This window comes from Chiloscyllium plagiosum, chromosome 4 (genome assembly GCF_004010195.1).
Source record: "Chiloscyllium plagiosum isolate BGI_BamShark_2017 chromosome 4, ASM401019v2, whole genome shotgun sequence".
NCBI classification, from domain to species: domain Eukaryota; kingdom Metazoa; phylum Chordata; class Chondrichthyes; order Orectolobiformes; family Hemiscylliidae; genus Chiloscyllium; species Chiloscyllium plagiosum.
In genome coordinates this window covers 106,707,150-106,729,509 of record NC_057713.1, presented here as the reverse complement: position 1 = coordinate 106,729,509, position 22,360 = coordinate 106,707,150, and the positions used below count along the sequence as shown (strand labels likewise).

Sequence of the window (22,360 nt, the reverse complement as noted above, 5' to 3'; positions counted from 1 at the left end):
TTTGTCTGGCAAGTGGGGTGTACCTGATTTGGTTGTTCCCTGTGTCTATCAGAGACCCCCATGCAAGGCTACATACCCTTTAACCCTCTTCCTCTGACCTCTCAAACCCATTACCCCTTAGCCAATCCCCACGACTCTCACTGGGGCCCAGCTGCAATCAATGCCCCTCTGTCACATCAAATTCATCTTCAGTCTAGCCTCCATTGGCTGTACCTCTTCAGGAATTAACTGCATGCTATCATGCTTCAACCTGGTGCTGCTGGGATTGTAGAGCTATCAGCCATGGATGGATTAGCCACTAATCCCCCAAGGCAGGGGACCCTGCCCAAATGGGGGACAGAAGTCTCGTCCTCAGCCAATTAATGACCCTCAAAATGTAAATATCTGCATGGCAGACATTAATGGTGGGGGTGTGTTTCCCAGTTACCCTTCAGGATGCAGAGTGGGAAACCTCAGCATTTAACGAGTGCAGTGCACAAAATTGGTTTCAGATGGAAAAGAAAAATAATGATATTCATCGGAATACATATTGAAAGGAGATGAGAGTACTCTACCAGAGAATAAAATTCTCTTTTTTTTGATGTTTTAACACCGTAGGTCACGGCATCTTCTACTTGTGTAATTCTTTATTGTGAGAATGTCTGAAAAAGACGCAGTGAGCCAAGAGACTGCAGAGGAAGTTGGGACTGAGCAAGATGTTGAGATTTGTCCACCCTCTCCAGAGACGTGCATCATTAGAACTGCAAGCTCAGAGGTAGAGGAGAAAGAGATGGAAAAAGATGATAAAGCAAATGACGCAAAGGCTGACCATCAGGTGAGCTGGCCCATAAGATAATACCATCTGTATTCCCAACTGCTGATTCTATTGAGTACTGGTTTTACACACATAAAACATGGGGCAGTCCAGCACAGGAACAAGCCCTTTGGCCAACGATGTCTGCACCAACTATGATGCTTTCTAAACTAATCCTGACTGCCAGCGCATAGTCTGTATCTCTCTATTCCCTGCCTATTCATTGTCTGTCTCAAGGTCTCTTAAATGTTACTATCATACCTCCCCTGACAGCATGTTTGAGGCCCCTACCACACTCTGTGTGAAAATCTTGCCTTACTATCTCCTTGGAAATTGCCCCGTCTCATCTTAAACCTGTGCCCCTTTGACATTTGACATTTTCACCCAGGACAAAAGTCTCTGACTATTGACCATGACTATGTACCTCATAATTTTATATAATTCTATCAGCCCCCCCCTCAACTTCCAATGCTCCAACAAAAGCAATCCAAGTTTGCCAACCTCTCCTTGTAGCTAACACATTCCAATCCAGACAACATCCTCATAACCTCTTTTGCGAACTCTCCCAAGCTTCCACAATCTTTCCTGAAGTGGCAAACAGAACTGCATACAAGTATGGCCTAACTAAAGTTTTGTACAGCTGCAATATTACTTGCAAAAGTTTATACTCAATGCCCCAACTGATGAAGGTAAGCATGTTTAATGTCTTCTATACCACCTTATCGACTTGCTTTGCCTTTTCCAGGGAGCTATGGACTTCCATCCCAGCATCTCTCTGTATATCAATGCTCCTAATGGTTCTGCTATTCACGATATACATTTCTCTTGCAATTAATCTTCCAAAATGCATCACCTCACTTCTGTCCAAAATAAACTCCATTTGCCATTTCTCTGCCCAATTTTCCAACAGATTTATGTCCTGCTGCATCTTTTGACAACCTTCCTTATTATCCAAATCCCCACCAGGTTTCATGTTGTTTCCTGTTTTACTAATCAGACCACCTACATTTTCATTAAAATTATGAACAACAGATATTCCAGCACTGATCCTTGTGGAGTACCACTGGTCGCAAGACCTCAGTCAGAAAAAGAAAACACCCCTCCAAAACTAACCTTTGTTTTCTATGACAAAGCCAATTTTGTATTCAGCTTAGCAACTCACTGTGAATCCCAAATGACTTAATCTTCTGGAACAGCCCATTGTGCTGAACCTTGTCAAATGCTTTAGTAAAATCCATTCTCGACAACATCCACTGTCCTATCCTCATCATTCAAAGTACAGGATCGTTTCATAATCCCCTTGTATATACTTCACCTATGTTGCAAACTTATCAATTGGAGTTTCTTTTACAAATTAAGCACAAGCTTTGGTTTTTGCAAGCAATGTTAGTTTTGCATTATAGTTTTTAATGATATCTGCTCTTCTGAAATTGGCTCGGAATTGTGGTTTTAGGCACAATTTGGAAAAGCACTTTTTGGGAGTACTGTGTGCAGATAAGAAAATTTTACATTTATCCTCAAATTATTTCTTTAATCATAAATGTACAAACATGTCTGTGTGTATTGAACTCACTGTAGAATAGGCTGTAAAAGTCTTCATAATCAATGAAATTATATTATGATATATAATTGAAACAAAAATCATGCTATTAAAACCACAAGATTTCTAATGTTTCTGCCTCCTTTGATCAGTAAGTAACAGTTGTTTGTAATTTGCTGCACAGAAACGCTCAGGAAACCAAGGGCAGCAGAGGAAAAGAGCAAAGGTAGAATCAATCTTCAATGCATGTCAAAGTGTAAATGATTTAATAACTTAATATTCACCCAACTGTTCTTAGATGTAGCAATGATGATATGCCAATCTTTGTAGTGTGAAAAATGTTAAATTAGAACATATGTGTTTTGGTGCAGTACAATTTAATGCTGGGTTTCACATTGCTGCACTTGCTTTGATTCAACTCATGTTGTTGAAGTATCTTACTTTGTTATCAGATAAAAAGGATATGTTTGCTTTACATCTGAAGTTCATGATACTTTAATTCATCCCCACACACCATATTTGTTTACAATAAATGTGCAGTTTTATAAGTTATCACTATCAAACACTGAGACAAACTTATAAAAGCAAAATGCCGCAGATGCTGTTCTAAAATCAAAACAGAAAATACTGGAAATACTCAGCAGGGTCAGCCAGCATCTATGGAGAAAGAACTAGAGTCAAGGGATGAAATCTTCTTGCTCCTATAGAAGAGGACTTCCAGTTAGGTGTTTTTGGAATAGGAACATTGAGTCATGAGGGGGGCATCCTCATGTTCTTCGTCTGAAAATGATAGAACCCATCCTTTGAAGTATGCAAGCCCCCTGGATGACTGCTTCCAGGAATATCACCCAAATCTGTCAGAATAGGGTTGGGACATAGGCAATGAGCCTGAGTCAGCACCATTTCTAAGGACAGAAGATTTCATCCAGTATTTCAGATCAATGAATAGTTCTTGTCAAAGATCATCAACCTTAAACATTAACACTATTGCTGTCTCCATAGATGCTGATTTGCCTTTTGGGTATTTCCAATATCTTCTGGTTTTATTTGAGTTGGAAGTATTTTAATCTTGGTTAAAAAAAAGACAAGTATAGAATCTTGGATAGTATGCTCTTTATTTTCCTATATAATTTTCAAAACGTAATATAAATCAAAGTAGAAAGTGGTGGATGTGCAATTTAGGATCCACCTACAGCTGTAATGAGAAAAGATTGGTTAAAGGGTCAGATATTGACCATTTTTGTCAAAACTCCCAATAAATTGAGGGCTGTTCAATTAGTACCAGAATCTCAGTGTTCAGACTTACACTGGACTAATCTTTTAATACTATAGGATTGAGTCAGACCCATGTATTGGTGGAGTAGCAGAAAGCATAAGGGACTGTCAAATAATACAGGAGAACATAGATAGACTGGAGAGCTGGGCAGTTAAGTGGCAAATGGAGTTCAATCCAGGCAAATGGGGGATGATACATTTAGGCAAGTATAATTCTAGAGTGAATTATACAATGAATGGAAGAGCCTTGGGAAAAGTTGATGAGCAGAGAGATCTGGGAGTGTGGGTCCATTGTACCCTGAAGGTTTCTGCACAGGTGGATGGAGTGGTCATGAAGACATATGGCATGCTTGCCTTCATTGGACAGGGTATTGAGTATAGAAGATGACAGGCCATGTTAAAATTGTACTAGACATTGGTTCGGCCGCATTTAGAATACTGTGTACAGCTCTAGTCGCCACATTACCAAAAGGATGTGGACACTTTGGAAAGGGTGCAGAGAAGATTCACGAGGATGTTGCCTGGTATAGAAGGTGCTATCTATGAAGAGAGGTTGAGTAGGTAAGGTTTGTTTTCATTAGAAAAAAGGAGATTGAGGGGGCACCTGATTGAGGTATGCAAAATCATGAACGATATAGACAGAGTGGATAGAGATAAGCTTTTTCCCAGGGTGAAGGATTCAATTACAAGAGGTCATGCTTTCAAGTTGAGAGGTGAAAAGTTTAAGGGGGATACACACGGCAGGTACTTTACTCAGAGGGTGGTGGGTGTCTGGAATGCGTTGCCAGCAGAGCACGGTAGATTCATTTAAGATGCATCTGGACAGATACATGAGTAGGTGGGGAGCAGAGGGATACTTGGATTGGCTCAGGCTTGGAGGGCTGAAGGGCCTGTTCCTGGGCTGTAAATTTTCTTTATTCTTTGAGCACTTCCTGAGTGCATTGGCATTGGCATTTGCATGTTAGCTGCTACTCCTGACCCAAAGCCCATCACTTTATTTCTACTTTTGCTGACATTTTATTTAATCTTTTCCTGTATTCCTCGTGTCCTTTCTGTCCATTATCATGCCACATTTTACCTCCCCATTCTCACAAACTCTGGTCTCTTATTTCCTTTCTCCAACTCTTCAGTTCTCTCCAAACATGCTACCCCAGATTGGTCTACTTTCTTGTTAGACAAGGCTGTTGCTCCCTCTGTGTCTCATTTGCATACTACAATGAATTTTCCAAGGGATCTAACACTGGTTCATCATGAGCAGCAACTCTAATCACCAGATCCCACTTTTGTGTTGACTTTCCATGCCCCCATCTGAAGTAAATCAGACCAACACCCCTCCTTTGACCCCACTGTTGATCCTGTGGGGTTGATCAGCAGATCCAGCTGGAAGCACTGTTAAGGTGCCTTTCTTTATTTTACAATTCCTCTTCTGATAAATTCTACTCTCTAAGCTCGAACAATAAGTGCCAGGAGATGATTAATAAGCCACTTGTTCATGGAAGTAACTAACACATATAAAAAGGATTGACACCACTGATTCGTTGCCTCTGCCACATCCCTCAAGCCCATCTGGACAAGTTACCTCTAATCCTCCCCACTGGCCTAGCCTTGAACTTGCATCTTTTTTTAGTTTCTCTCTGATCTTCCCTTATGGCCTCTCTGAGCTGATCTCATCCCCGAGACCCACTTCCTAAACCCAATTACTACAGTTCTAGAATAAATACCTTTCCCACCAAACTTTTTTTCCCCTTTTCTTTCATAGGATATTTGCATTGCTGACAAGGCTAACATCTGTTGCCGATCCCTAGTTGCCCTTAATCTTGGTGGCTTGCTTTGGCCATTTCAGAGGGCAATTAAGTATCGAACACATTTCTAAGTGTCTGGAGTCACATGTAGGGTCAGATCAGGTAATGCTGCTAGATTACTTACCCTAAAGGACATTAGTGAACCAGACAGGTTTTATGCCATTCAACAAGGTTACAGTGGTCACAATTAGACTAGCTTCCCACACTTAATGGAGGTGTTGGGGGCTTGTACCAGCTGGAGAGCTGCTATACATTCTGTGCCATTTCCTTTTGGAAAGGCCTGCTAAATTAAGTGCCAGGTACTTATCCATGTTCAGTGATGGTCCTCTCCGAAGAGCAAGGACTTCAGGACACGAAGACTACTCACTGAGAACTGCCAGTCAATCTGATACTGTTGACTGTACATTCCTCTGCATTATCACAGGGAGTGATTGCTGCTGTCAGGAATGCCAACTAGAGGCACAAATTCATTGAGAGATACAGACATGGTTGATGATGGGAATAGTGAGACTCGAAGGAGAGTCAGCAGCAAGAGCACAGGACTAGCTCTAAGTAGACCGACTCGCCTTTCTGATGCTGTGTCCCCTCCTCATCTGAGTGCCTTTGAATAAGCCCCCACCCCCATTTCATGCTCTGTAAACCTGTAAGCAACCCTGACAGGGTCTACCTTTAGGGTTTTCTGCATAGCGAATGCCCCTGCCCATTGCTGGCTGAATAGCCAGGGTTGGGGGTGGAGGGGAAGCAGGTAGTGAAATGATTCACTTGGCATTAATTGCCTACCTGTGTGTGTCAATTGGCAGAGTGTGGTAATGCTGCCCATGAGCCTGTCTCAGACTTACTTGAGTCCCCAGTAAGCATTTTCCTGGCGATGAAATACCTCTCCCTAACATCTAACTCAACCCAGAGTATGGGATTAAATTCAGCCCCTGGTGGCTATAATGTGGTTGGAACTACTTTGCAAGAATGAGACAGGGAGCTTAGAATCACTTCAGAAATAGCTAGACGCTATGTCAAGGGACAGTTACATTGTTTTTGGGTGGATGAGATTGGAAAGGTGAACTAGTCTTCACAATTAAATTAAGTTCCTTCAGAACAGAATATGAGGCAATCTTTTTTTTAGAATTTCTATCTTGTTACCAGCAATAATCTCAGAGAGTTGAAGCTGGCCATGATTCCAGATTGTAATTTGCAAGGAAGGCTAAGATTATTGATGAGAAATATTTCCGTTTTTCCAATTACTCCTGACATCTTCACTACAAATACTGCCTTATACTCAATTTCAATCTAAAATGCAGAGGTTTTCCTTTGTAGAATCATTGTTATGTGAGTTAACATTTATTATCTAGCTGTTCAAATGTTCTCAGTTCCAGACCAACTTTCACTGCTACTGCAAGGCAAGTGATTGCTCCTCTGGTATTAGCAACTGTTTTACACATACTTATTCAGGTGTATATGCAAGAGATCTATGGTATTATTGTTGGATTGTTAAGCCAAGACCGAATTAATGTCCTCAGGATCCAGGTTGGAACCCCTCCATGGCAGATGGTGGAATTTGAATTTTTAAAAACATCAAGATGTAAGAATCTGATGGTGACCATGAATCCATTGCCGATTGTCGGTAAAACCTATCTGGTTCACTAGAGGGAAGGAAACTGCCATCCTCACCTGGTTTGGAATACATTGGACTCCAGGCTCACAATAATGTGGTTGACTCTTAACTACAATTGCTTCTGGGCAATAAACACTAACCTAGCCAGCAACATCCACATGCCATGGATGAATAATAAAAAAAAATTCATTGCAACTCAAGAGGATGGCAAACACGTGGATGTCCACCATACGCAGCTAGATCCTCATTAACTATTATCAAAGTTGCCATGACTACTCCACCCCTGCCAAGCCAAGGATAAGCACACCCATCTTTAACATCACTACATAATTCTCCCAGTCAGTTAGCGTTTTGGAGGGAGGATCTGGATGGGCTGGCAATAATTGCTTCAAGAAGAGGTCATGGAGGTTGATGTCGTGATGATTATTGTTCCTTGTGTCTGTAACTGACATCTTCCTTCTTTATCAATTATATGTAAATATGCTTAATTTGCCATTTGGGCACTCTAATGTCATTATATCCTGCAGTCTGTGCCTGATTACAATTACTATGCATGTATAGATGGAGACATCGTGTGAGTTAATTATGTGAATTTTGTGCAACTTTGCATGAATTCTGCACTCTCCTCCAACTTGCACTGAGGTAATATCTTCAGTGGTTCTCTATTCAGATGTAGTATACATTTTGCACCCAGTTTTTATAGGTGAATTCTGTAGATATTTCAATCAATCTGTCCAGACATGTAATGACATAGGTGGAGTAGATGAAACAAACATGGGCCTCTTGGCTCAGAGATAGGTTCACTACTTCTGCACCACCAGAACTTTCTATCTGAATTTAGCAGATATTTTCTATTCAATCCGTTCAGAGATGATATTACACACCTCTGGTCAGTGGTGTCAAGGTAGAAAACCAGGCAGGTAGCAACTAACCATGCACTCTTCCCTGGGAATCTATGTAGCATTGTTTTAAAGCAGCACTACACAAACAACTTTTTAGCCCTTTATTCCTTATTCCTTCCCTCAGAAATTTGACAGGGCATGGTACATTTGACTATAGAGAGAGTTTAAGAGATGGCAAACAATGGGGGAGATCAAGAATTTATTTAGGTTACTTGAAGTAAGAGCCAGCATTTGACAAATGAGCTGAATAGCATCTCTCTTTGATGTTAATACCTATAGCTTTGTTGTATAGAATTCACTACAGAATAGATGCAGCAAATGAATTATTTTATTTTACTGCAGTAAAGCACTGATTTCATTCATCGTTTATGCCTGAGTAACAGCGCAAATGCTTTATAATAAAAGCAATACAAAATATTGCACCTTGAAAATATGGTAGGAATAAAATTATGTTTATTAGTACCAAATGATTAGGTTTGACACATGAGAATACAATTGACTAAGACTTTACTTCCATCTTTTATGGGAAATGCGTTAATAATCATATTTTTCATAGAATCAATTGGCCATGAATGAAGCATGTGACATTTTTGTGGATGCTTTAGTGAAGTATAAATACACAAGGAACTGCTCAGTCATTATGAAGCTATAATAATGTTCCACTTGCATTTTTCTTATATCTAAATTTCAAGTAACCAATGTAAAGTTGAGTTGTCCAGATATGGAGTACCTATACCTCCACTTCAGTGAAAATGATTCTTAAGTAAAGATCTTCCGATCTTCGATAAAGAGGTCCTGTAAAATCAGTTTTTTCAATTTGAATATTAGACTAACCAGTGTAAATCACCAGGCTCTTGCTTCCTCACGTTTGTGAATACTCCAATCATTAGGCATTACTCCAATATTAATAGCTATAAAATCTATCAACTGGACTGCAATTTCTTTCTGAATATAACACACAAATCCTAAATAAGGCTTCTACAGTCAGATAATGAAAAACTCTTTTTTGATGCCTGCATTGTATTTCTCAGTCATTCCTAAGAAAATATTTATTTTTTGTATACTCAATTGTGGTCTAAAATATTCGTAGAGTCATAGAGTCTTACAGCACAGAGACAGGCCCTTTGGCCCAAACTGGTCCATGCCGAACAAAATGTCCATCCACGCTAACCCCATTTCCCTGCCCATGGCCCGTATCCTTCTAAACCTTCCTTATTCATGTATTTGTCCAAATGCCTTTTAAATCTTGTTAATATACCCACCTCAACCTCTTCTGCTGGTAGTTCACTCCATATGTGTGCTACCCTCTGTATAAAAAACGTTGCCCCTCAGGTTCCCTTTTATTATTTCCCCTCTAACCTTAAATTGATGTCCTCTAGACCTCGATTCCCCAACCCTGGAAAAAGACTGAGTGCATTCACCCTATCCAAGCATCTCATGATCTTATACACTTCTATAAGATCCCTCTCAGTCTCCTACACTTGAAAGAAAAAAGTCATAGCTTGTCCAAGCTCTCCCTATTGCTCAGACCCTTGACCCCTGGTAACATCCTTGTAAATTTCATAGCACTCTTTCCAGTTTAATAACATCCTTCCTATAGTAAGGTGACCAAAACTGAACACAAACTCCAAGTGGGGCCTCACCACCATCCTGTACAACTGCAACATAACTTCCCAACTTCTTTACTCAGTGCCCTGACTGATGAAGGCCAGCGTGCTAAAAGCCTTCTTCACTGCTCTGTCTACCTGTGACTCCACTTTCAGAGAAGTATGCACCTGAACTCCAAGGTCCCTCTGTTCCTTAAGGCCTTACAATTCATCATGAAGCTTCTACCTTGATATGACTTTCCAAAATGCAAGAGCTCACTCTTATCTACATTAAACTCTATTTGCCATTTCTGAGCCCACTTCCCTTGCTAATCAAGGTTCTGTTGCAATTTCTGACAACATTCCTCACTATCCACAATGCCGTTGATTTTAGTGTCATCTGCAAACTTACTAATCATGCCTTGTACATTCTCACCCAAATCAGTAATATTGATAACAAATAACAATGAGCCCAGCACTGATCCTGAAGCACTCCACTAGTCACATGGCCTTCACTATTGACATCACACATTAGAAGGTCTACTTAAATCCTAGTTTTAAAAATGATTTTGTAATTGAGGTTTTATATTTAAACTTCTATAATATGGATATAAATAATTTGTATTTTGCAGAACTGTTACATGTCTCAAATGATATAATTTATGTTTTTTTTAGCTTAGCCAGACAAAATACTATCTGTTTAAAACAAATTTCAGGCAACTGAATATTTTTTGAGAGACATCCATCATTTAGGGGAGAAGTGAAGGGGCAATTTTTCAAAATTGGCTGGTGGTTGCTTGGAATGCATTGCCAGTGGAGGTGGTGGAAGCAGGTATGTTAGCAACCTTTAAGAAGTATCTTGATAGACACATGAACGCGAGGCGAACAGAGGGATAGGAACTGCACATAGGTAACAGGTCTAAATATGAAGTAGGAATCAACGCAGGCTTGGTGGGCTGAAGGATCTGGTCCTGTACTGTGTTGTATTGTATTGTGTGTGTTGATAGTGGGGCTCTATGTTATCTGAAAAAATCCATCTCAATAAGGACCATCTAGCTTTTGTAGTTAACTTTATGTCATTCAGATATTAATGTAGAAAGGCTGCCAATTGGATGAGCAGGTAAAAATAGCGTGTTTTATTGCAGAACCATCAATGGTGTGTCACATTTGAAATTACACTATTCAATATTGTATCCATTAGGGAGATATCAAAAGTTTTTTTTTCTCAGATAGCCAGGAAACTGTTGTTCATATTTTGTCTTTTTGAATGGTAGAATTGACAAAAAAGACAATAAAGATAAACAGCTTCTTTAGTCTGGAGTGTCAAAGCTTGTTTTCCGAATTGTACATGGGATTTTGTACATGCTATCTCTAGTTTCCGGCTTGCAAATCTATTTCCAAGTTGATTCAGTAAAAGGGGAGCCATTCAGTACTAATAAACTGTCAAGCAGAACTCCGTTCACAGAATCTGGATGGATTTAGCAAGACTTTGGATTATTATTATATTTCAGAGTGGCTTAAATGTTAGTGACATACTGTACTGTCAGTTAATGTCTATACTCATTTCCTTCTGCATAATTATACTCTTGTACATAACACTAGCTATTAGCTTTAGCTTGAACAATATGATTTGACAACATGACATTTTCCCCTTTCAGAATGGACAGGAGAGCATGGGACAAGCTGCAAAATCTCTAATGCAAATTGCAGAGTACTTGGGTAATTGTTACCGTTGAAATCCCATTCATGTTAGACATGAAAAAGCAAGTTTCCTTTCATAGTAGGCATTGGTCTACTTGTGGGAATTGCTTATTTGTCCCAAGCCCAAGCTAAAATATCAGGAGAAAAGCCAAATTTCACCACACACATTTCTAGAAAATGAATCTGAATTGTGTAGGTTGTTGTTACATTATAATATTCTTATTTTGTTGTACTTCATATAGTTTATGTGTACCTGTTCAAAATTTGACACATCTGCTGATCAGCTAAAATCAAAGTTTTCAAAATAAATTTGATAATACAAAATATGAAATTTATGAGAAAAATGCATGCTAAAAATTCAGCCCAAGCATATAGAATAATGTTACATGTGAATCCATGTTTGAGCATCGCTTACTAAATAACCCCAAGTGAGTTAAGAAAATGCACTATACATGAACTTAAAATTATCAATTGGGCTCACAATGTGGGTCACTTTCACTTCTACAAGTTATATTTATTTAATTAAGCAACCTTTTCATCTGCTGAAGAAAGAATATATCTAGGCTTTGCCACTTCTTTAATTTATAAAAAGTTTGGAGGCAAATATTTGCTGATGCTTTTCCCATTGCAATGTCGGATTGGCTTGCCTTTTTGGAACTTCAACAAAAGCATGGGGTTTAAATGTTCTGTGGTACATTCTTCAGGGCAACACATCAAACAGTCAAAGTTGATTTGTCAAACCATCAATAGCTTTTCTTTCTCAGGCAGTATAAATTATTGTTCACTTTGTAATTTGGTTTTACTGTATCTGTTTTGCTGAGTAAAAGAGAGAATGTCTCTTTTCTCAGTTGCTCTCTTTTTGATCATACACCTCTTTCCCATTTCCACCTCTCTTTCTACACAGTTCTGAAAAAATAGCTTGTATATTGTGGTTTGAACAATACTGAATCTGATCTCATCTAGAACTAGCAAAAAGTATAATGCAGAATGTCAATTAATTGATCGCATCAATGCTGTCTCTTTGCTCGAGATGCTGAAAACTAAAATCAAAACTCTCTCATTTCAGCCCAAAATCCTGTATTTTACTCAGCTTCAAACATTTTCTGAACAATGCTTTGGTGTCTGTCTCAGCTACCTTTTGCAGTCATTCTTCTAATCTCTCTCAATGGTAAATTTAAATTGATTATCCTTTGCCAATACCCTAACTAGAGGAAATGATCTTTCCCTACTCAAATTTTAGGATGGGCACAAAGATCAGTATTTGCTTAAAAATGAATGAAAATTTAATTTCTCCTTTAAATCAGTTTTGGTTATCTACTTTTACAGTTGTGTTGTCCTAAACCTAAATCACTGAAAACTCATGACAATTTACCATTGAATGCTAATTTGGAAAGGGTCAGGTAGTTTCTCACAATTACTTGAAACAAAATAAATTGTTCACCTCTTAACACAGATCTTGGGGCCTGTCACTCTTTTTTATATTCAACTAGTGTTGAAGTTTTGCTTATCTGAATAAAAAACATGTATACAATAAATTTTCTCTGCAGGAAATTCCAAGATTAGAGCCCACACAGTATTTGCTTTCATTATTTTGGCATGTGTTTCTTCATTTAAACTTTATTTAGAAAGAAAAACCCTTCCATTTGAATTATTTGGTCCTATTACTGAATTGGAAATATGATGAGGTAACCTTGTTTTATTGGAGACTCATGACGCATCATTAGTTTGTTATGATATACTCAAAGCTTTAGTGACATGCTTTATTCAAGAAATGTCAAATACAGGTTAAAAAAAAACTTTACAGTTTATTTCGTGGCAACTTTCTTTTAGGTTCATAGGAATAGGAGTAGCCTATTTGGCCTGTCAATCCTGCCCAGCCATTCATTGCAATCTTAGCTGATCTACCACTTCAATATCTCTTAAACATTACTTCTTCATAACATAGTACACCAATGGTAATCAGAAATCTATCAATCTCCAACGTAAACATTCTCAAAGATTAAGCCTCCACATTCCTTTGATGCAGAGAAAGATTTACACCACTCTGAGAAAAACAATTTCGTCTAATCTCAGACCTAAGTGGAATTCCCCTTGTTTTAAAATTGTGCTCCTTGGTTTTGAATTCCTCAAACAAGGGAAATCTCTAACCTACATCTACCCTATCTATTCTTTGAAGCTTGAGAGAGTATCGGCTCAGTTTACCCAATCTCTCTTCACAGCATAGGCCCACCATTACAGCGTAAGTCTGCTGAACCTTCATTGCACTCCCTTTATGCAATATCTTACCTGGGATAAGGAGACCAAAACTGCACACACTACTCCAAATGAAGTCTATCCAAGCTTCCATGTGAGGGTAGCAAGACTTCTACTCCAGGACTCAATTCCTCTTGAAACAAAGGCTAATATTCCATTATCCTTCCTAATAGCTTGCTGCACCTGCCTTTAATCTTCGTTAACTTATCAGCAAGAGTTCCCAAGTCCCATTGTACATCTATAGTTTCCAACCACTTACCATCAAAGAAATATTCTGCATATTTATTTCTCCTACCGAGGTAGGTAACCTCATTTTTACACATTAAATTCCATCTGTCATTGTCTTTGACCATTCACTACACCTGATCCAATCCTGCTGAAGCTGCTGTACATCTTCTTCGAAGCATACATTCTTGCTGAACTTTGTATAATCTATGAAATTGGAAATCATGCATTTGGTTCTCAATTTCAAACCATTGTTAAATATTGTGAACAGCTGGGACCCAACTATTGATCCTTGTGGTACTATACTAATCTGGATCAGTGGTGCTGGAAGAGCACAGCAGTTCAGGCAGCATCCAATGAGCAGCGTCACAGCCTACCAATGTGAGAATGACCTATTTACTCCTGTTCTCTGTGCTCTGACTTAGCCAAACATTAATCCATGCCAGTACCATTATCTCCTATCGCACATCTTTTAATCTTTCGAAGCAGCCTCTTATCGGTGACCTTCACAAAAAGTATTCAGCAACCCGAAGCATACAATTTCCATTGACTCGCCTTTATCGATTTTGTAATATCTTCAAAATACACCAAGTATGTCAATCATCATTTTGCATTCACAAATCCAAGCTGACTATGCCCAGTCAGATCATTATCAATCATGTGTCTATTTATCTCATCATTTGTACCACATTGATCAGTTCCCCACACTGATATCAGGCTAACAGGTCTGTAATTTCCTGGGTTCTCTCTCCTTCACTTCTTAGATAGTGGGGTGACATATGCTACCTTAAATGTACAGGGATCATTTCCAGAATCTGTAGAACTTTTCAGGATATCAACTATCTCTATAACCACCTCCTGTTGCACGTGCCTTTTAAGTCATTGTTAGGTAATTGATGGTGCTCCTCAACTATTTCTTACCACTGTAAGATTTTTTTTCTTTGTGCCTTTCAGTCAGGAGCCAAAGGTAAACTGGTGAGGAGTCTTGCCGTTTGTGAAGAGTCTAACTTGCCTCTACCAACAGAACCCACTCCAGAGGATCAGGTATGGCTTTGATGATACTACAGCAGATTCGGTTCTCATTGTAATGCATGTAGTTCATAGAACTCTGTGTTGCTGGTTTTTAACTGTGCCACTTCCCATCCAAAAGTTTTGTTTTTCGATACTTGTTGTTCTTGTAATTTTAAAATGAGTTTTTTCTTTTGCTTATTCCATTCTTTGATTAATAATGTAGAATTTTTTCCTTCGAATACTGATCATTATTACCCAAGGTCTTCTCAGTGTTTCTTTGTACACAGTCTATGGTGCACGTTCTTGTTTGGCTCCTAGCTATTATGGAAAAAGGCTTCAGTGTCTGACTTGCATGAAAGCAAAGGCAAATTGGGAACAAGTAAGAAATCTGCTTAAGGTAAAAGAGAGATCAAAGAGGAAGAGACACGTAACTGCAGTTTATTTTATCTTCAAACTGACTGTAGAATAGTTAGAATCAAAGAATATTTTCCCAGGGTGGTGGTCAAATGGAGATTTCAAACTGAGGAAGGTTGAGAAGTGCAGCTTTTTTGCCACATGCTGTGAAGGAAAGCAATGAGACCAGTGTTAGTGTGCTTTACAACTGCTCTAGCTGAAGAGCTCAATGGCAAATTCAATCACAAGTATTGGATTGGATTTTTGATCCTTAGAGGAGATGACATCAGATTCGGAACAAGGTGCAAAACCAGAAAAAGGTATGGGTGTATAAACTCTCCAGTGCAGCCCTATGCCCCATTGATGTGTGAACAGATACTAGGGCTTACATTGCTTGTAAGTTCACTAATTGTGGCAGTTTAACACAGCAGAATGCAATTAGCAACCATCGAAAGTGCAGTCCGCAATTTCTTTTATCAGGCCTGGAGACCATGAAAGGTTGTGACTCTATTCCCAACTAAGTGGCCACAGTTCAGTGGAGCAGCCAGTCATGGAAGTGCACAATATTTACTATCACTGAATTAAAGGGGAAATGTTCAGGCAGGGGCACACAGTGGTCAATAAGTGTGCAAAGGTATTGAGGTAACTCTGTCAGAACTTTAGCACTGCTGGGGAGGAAGGGTGAATTTAGGCACAGTGGCCCTACAGGACAGTAACAAGGGAAGGCAATGCTACACGGTGATTCAGTGGTTAGCACTGCTGCCTCACAGCACCAGGGACCTGGGTTCAGTTCCTGCCTCGGGCAAATGTCTGTATGGAGTTTGCACATTCTCCCCGTGTCTGCGTGGGTTTCCTCCGGGTGCTCCGGTTTCCTCCCACAGTCCAAAGATCTGCAGGTTATGTGAATTGGCTATGCTAAATTGCCCATAGTGTTAGGTGCATTCGTCAGGAGTGAATGTAGGGGAATGGGTCTGGTTGGGTTGCTATTTGGAGGGTCGGTGTGGACTTGTTGGGCTGAAGGGCCTGTTTCCACACTGTAGGGAATCTAATCTTATCTACTCAGAGAGAGGTATGAACTGACAAGAAGGCCAGTGGCACTGAATGTGCATAGGTATTGAATGACTCTACTAGCCCTACTTGTGTGTTCCCAACCAGTTCCCTGGCAATTATTCAGCCTGCTTATTAAAGTTATGTCACACATCACATGCTGACATAATTTGTGGTCAGGACCTTAATGCATTGTACTAAGATCCAAGATCTGAAATTTGGGATTCCTGTCCAAGATCCAAAATTTTGCTCTCTGGATCTGTGTAAGCAGTCTAAGGTCCAAATCTTAGCTAAAAATGTCAGTCTGTTAATTGGAAAATATGTATTAAAATAAATTTTGTATTAAGTATTCTGCTTGATAAATCTTAGCATTCTTTGGATCATCTTTCTCTTGTGTTTTTTTTCTATTCTTTTAATTACTGCGGGAAGAGAAGTTTGTGTAAATATTTTATTTCCATCATCTGTTACAGAGCTGGTTAACAGCTGCACTCTAAATTGCTGTGGTTTGATTCCACAACAAGTTGTGATATTCAGTATGGCATGCTAGACCAAACATATGTCAGAACTAAAATTCAATGCTGTTCTTCTCTGAGCACACTTTCTCTAATGCGAATGCAGCAAACTCCACTGAAAGATTAAGCAAAGAACTGGGGATGCTGGAGATCTGAACCAAAAACTGAAATTGCTGGAGAAACACAGTAGATCTGGCAGCATCTGTGGGGAGAAAACAGAGTTAATGTTGCAAGTCTGATGATTCTTCACCAGAACTGTCCAACCTTAGCCATGTCTAAACAATTCTGATGAAGTGACAACAGATTCAAAACATTAACATTGCTACCAGACCTGTTGAGTTTCTCCAACAATTTTTGTCTTTGTCCTGCTAAAAGATTGATTAATCTAAAGTTATTTCCATTTTTATTTTCACAATCTGATGTGAAAAGCCAAACACCCTTCAAAAGCTGCCTCAAACAAAATCCTATAACACAGGATTAATCTCTATTGTTTCCCATCTAAATTGCCCAGTTATGGATTTGGGTGGTGTATCTCTAGCATAGTTTGTAGTTTAATAGATTAAAATTGGACATTCTCAAACAGCTAAAGGGAAATGTCGGAAAGAGCCAGAAATCTAAATAGAAAATGGACTTCCTGATGGACGATATCTTACCCTGGTATATGCTCTCTCAAATTCGATCTCTTCTGATTTTGCAATAAAAAGTGGAAATCAAAGAGGAAAAGTGTATACTTATAAATGACCTGAACTGAACAATTCTATAATTTCTTAGTCTTTTGTTTTCCTAATGTGTGAGTCTCATTTACCAACTGTCCGAGAAATAAGGAATGTTTAAAGACGTGAAAATTCGTCAACATTAAGTTGTAACTGCTAGAAGTCCAATGAATCAATATCATATTGACATGAAGAAGAAGCAGCAGACAGTCTCACTCACTAAAATTAGGGACTTCACAAAAGGTTTTGGTCCTAGGTTTTGAAATGTAATTCCTAGATGAGAATTGGAAAAGTGACTATCCATTTTATTTCCTAAAATCACATTGGGAAAACCAAAGGGACATCATTTTTATTGCAGATTTCACATACTTTACATGACAACTGGGACATCACCATATCTCAAAAGTTAAATTTATAAATTGTTCCTGTTGAGAACCTCTTTGGAATGAGATGCCACTAGTTGATATTGACACATACTGAAAGCAACAAGACCAGTGACCATTCTGTCCAGTCTCATCTCTTGGGGATGAAGAAAAACAGTGATGAATTTACCACTCAAGTAGGACTGCAAACCTTGGATGATGGGAATTGTTCATGGGACTACCGCAAGTTGCAGTTCAAAGCATAGCCACATTGCTTTCCAACATTTCCGTTTGTTGGCTGACTTTGCTAAAATTATATGTATATTTTCAAACATGCCTTATTTTCAGGACAGTTAGAAAATGAATTTCATACTTTAGTAAACCAAACATCCAAAAGAAAATATGAATGAAAGTTGCATTGTATACATTTTTATTTCACAACAACATGAAAAGAGCTTGAATACTACAGAGCTTAACTTAGCAACGTAATTGTAAAGGCCAATGTAGTTTACTGATAAATAGAGAGAATCTGTTAAGGAAGCAAAATGAGATGCACTCTGTGCTTTATGCTCATAATTAGTGGAAGAATTAACCTACTTTTCTTCTTATTGTATTTCATCCCTTTGATAATATTTTACTTACTTTTGAACATTTAAAAATAATTAGTTGTCTACTACAGAACTTGAGTATTGGTGAAAGAAACACATCATATCAAAACTTATTGTCTTGTGCCCATCTGGACAATTTGGAAGAATACCAATTCAAAAAGAAAACAAGCACTTTTGCTATCAAAGAGGAAAGAGCTGTTTGGTTCACATGTTGATTCGGATAAGTAGAATTATTGCCATGGACAATACACCAATTAATGATGATTGGTAGTTTACTGCCCCTTGTCTTTTTTCAGCAATATGAAAATAATTAATGAGAAACTCTTGGGAAATCTTTTTCGCATAGAAACTGAAAATGCAGAGCTCCAGGCATTAATACTTTGTAAGCTAAAGCTCTCTGTGCTGTGGTTTTATCCTTTTGTATGTTTACTCGGAGTCATATTACAAATCTGATTCCTCATTAGTCACTCTATTTTCTTCAAAAAAAGTGAGAAACATTGTTGTATTCCATTTGTGCATTTGTAAGTTGTGATACTGTTTTGTAATATAAATTGGTGCATTCCACCAGAACTCAGTTTTGGATTAATCTGATCAATTTGTTTAGGTTACTTATCAAAACTGGGAAACTGCAGTAATTGTGTCTGTGAAGTTATCATTTTATTGATGTTCAATGTTTTAGTTTCACCTTTAATAAAAGATAGGCTCTCTATAAATGGTGATATCTTAGAAGCTAGAAGAATGTTTATTCAAACGTTTAAATGCTTTTAGATTTTGAAGTTTGGCAATTGGCTTCCTCTTTAGAAATGTTGGATTGTTGCTGAAGGACGTAAGAATAAGCATGTCATCATTTGCTTTAAAAGAATGGAATCTTAAAAATTGATGACCCGTTGTATTATCAACAAAAGTAAAAAAAAGAATGTTATAAACACTCCTACGTCAATGTTCGATGTCATCTTCAAAACAATTCCATTCTTCCTTCTATAAAATCTTTAAGTCCAATCCTGGCAGGAGCATACAGACTCAGCCCTTAAATAGATTGCTTCAAAGGTTGGGTAAGCTTACTTAACAGCACATCTCTATTCCTATAACTCTGTTCTCAGTTCTTCAAGCATGGGCTTTTTCATGTTGTAAAAATGAGTTTTATCATTTTTATGACCAGAAAATACAATACATCCAAAGAACTTTTCTCCAACTACCCATTTTCTCAGCGTAACATCCAAATAATTCTCTTTGCAAATGCAGTCTCTTGAATATTTTAATCACTCACTTCTTCCTACCCCACTTCCACACAAACAGTTGTAAGTAACCATGTTAACCCTTCTTAATTTAAAGACTGGCTCTGATGTTTCTTCTTTTCAAATTTTATAATTTTGTCATAAGTTAAATGAGAGTTCTACAGGTTCACATTCTCCCCTGGCTATGATAACTCAAAGATATAGTGACCCAGGAAAATTATGAATTTCTTCACTGCTAATGAATTGAACCAAACCTTTGTGTTGAGCCTTAGATTTTGAAAATGGTCATCATTTCTCCCTTGGATTGAGCTACTTTCCAAACCAGTTCTGAACCATGATGTCAACACTTATATTAATTTTGAGCACCACTTATTCTTCTTTTATGTACATTGTACAATAAAATCCATGAAGAATCTTCAGTTGAATTGACCTTAAACAATTATCTCTTACATCAATATTTGGGTGCTAAAAATATATTCAACCATGTTTTATGCCTAATTACATCTACCTTGGAATTGGTCTGCCAAATTTTGCACTGTTCCCTGCTGAATATTTTCTGAATTTTAGCTGATTATCATTTGATTGTTACCAAATGGGTTGACACAAGTTTCTGCAATGTAAAAAATAAGTCTCTCAGTTGTAACAGTTTGCAGCGTTGTTTGTAAGAATCTGCTGAATGCAGCCTATTGGAGTGACTCAAGACTTTAAAGTTATCATCTCTTTTTATTTGAAAAGGGTACGTAAAAACCTGCATTTTTTTTATCATCATGCCAACTTTCCTAGGTGATATTGCAGTGCACTTTGATACATGTCTGGGAAGACATGACAAAGATTTGCAAGTAATATTTTATGATGATGGAGAGCCTGGGAGAAGTTCAAAATCTTTGTATACATCTGTTAAATGTACCAGAGTTTAGATTAGAGTGGTGGAGGAAAAGCACAGCAGGTCAGGCAGCATCCGACGAGCAGGAAAATCGACGCTTTGGACAAAAGCCCTTCATCAGGAATGGAAAGCCCTCCATTCCTGATGCAGGGCTTTTGCCTGAAGCGTCGATTTTCCTGCTCGTCGGATGCTGCCTGACCTGCTGTGCTTTTCCAGCACCACTCTAATCTAAACTCTGATTTCCAGCATCTGCAGTCCACACTTTTGCCCTGTTAAATGTACCAGTTTTAGTTTTGCTTTGGTTGTTCAGTTTTCAATGTTCAGCTACTTAATGCTTTGAACTTTGACAAAACTAAAGCTTTAATGTATATAATCAGAATTTCAGCAAAAACTATGTTTTAAGATTGATGTCAGTTTTGATTAGATGTATTCACTGACTTTAGCCTCCCAGGAGGTGAAATTCAACTTCAGGGGTAGTGCAAAATAACAAGTAGCAAAGCAACCACAGAATTTACAACTTACCAGATCTCATTTGCCAGAGAAGCATATTCTATTTTGTTCTGGTATTGAAGTCAAAGTTTTCCCCATAATCACAAAATGATGGGCTACTTTAACCACGTGGCAACAATATCTGCTGACGTCTATGAGTGAGCACGGCATTTTGCTCCAATGCCTCTACAGTGTTGTCCAGTTGGATACAACTGCTGTCAAGTGATTCCATTCATATCAATTTAATCATAGCCAGAGAATCAGCTGCAAAGGTTTGTCTTCCTATTCCAGCAACCTTACCTCTTTTGTCACCCAAGTACCTACCATTGGGATCTCCAATTTCTCATTTTCATGCTGTACTTTGGCAACACCATGCAATGGCTCAGCATTGGTTTTCCCATATGTTCAGATGGTGTCCAGCTCTACCTCACCATCAGCTCTCTTGACCCCTCCACTGTTGCTAAATTATCAGAGGCTAATCTGACATACAATGAGTAGAGGTTTCCTTCAACTAATTAGTATGGAAGACTAAATCTGGTCTCCACTCCAAATTCCAATCCCTAGTTACTGATTCTATTCCCCATTCCATTCCATAACAGTTGAGTATTTAATCAGTCTGTTCACAATGTTCATGTCACACTTGCTCTTGAGTTGAGCTTTTCTCCTTACATTCATGATACCACTAAGACTGTTTATTTCCACCTCCTTAACATCATCAAGGATCTCCCATTTCTCAGCTCATTTGCTGCTGAAACATCTCTCTCTCCCACCTCCCAACCGCCACCACGTAGAGCCTTTCATTTCCTCGAAACACACTGTTTCAGACTCTTGGCAGGTCTCTCATATTCTTTCTCTGTAAACTTGATGTCATCCAAACCTAGGTGGTCTGTGTCTTAACTCACAATAAGTCCCATTTCCTATCATCCCAGGTTTGCTGAACTACATAGGGACATCCAATCCCTTTACACCTCCATCCGCCATGACCAGGGCCTCCAAACCCTCTGTTTCTTCCTCTCCCGACATCCCCAATAGTACCCTTCCACCGACAGTCTCATTCGTTTGGCTGAACTGGTCCTCACCCTTAACAATTTCTCCTTCGAATCCTCACACTTCTTCCAGACCAAAGAGGTAGCCATGGGCACCCATCTGGGCCCCAGCTATGCCTGTCTCTTTGTTGGCTACGTAGAAAAGTCCATCTTCCATAGTTACACAGGGACCACTCCCCACCTCTTCCTCCTCTACATTGATGACTGCATTGGCGCCACCTCGTGCTCCCGCGAGGCGGTTGAGTAATTCATCAACTTCACTAACACATTCCACCCTGACCGTAAATTCACTTGGACCATTTCTGACACCTCTCTCCCCTTCCTGGACCTCTCCATCTCCATTAATGACGACTGACTTGACACTGACATTTTTTA

At 38.8% G+C, this 22,360-nt stretch overlaps 1 protein-coding gene across 15 annotated transcripts in view; it reads left to right on the top strand.

The window, feature by feature from the left end:
• LOC122549297 (cAMP-regulated phosphoprotein 21-like) overlaps positions 1-22,360 on the top strand; it is a 361,656-nt gene that overhangs the window by 218,408 nt on the left and 120,888 nt on the right. For all 15 annotated transcript variants that reach the window (XM_043688843.1, XM_043688844.1, XM_043688846.1 and 12 more), the window contains 3 exons: positions 598-814; positions 2,518-2,559; positions 14,641-14,730. In XM_043688843.1, the coding sequence (XP_043544778.1) occupies positions 638-814; positions 2,518-2,559; positions 14,641-14,730 (309 nt within the window). In that variant the 5' untranslated portion in view covers positions 598-637. The remainder of the gene's footprint in view (positions 1-597; positions 815-2,517; positions 2,560-14,640; positions 14,731-22,360) is intronic.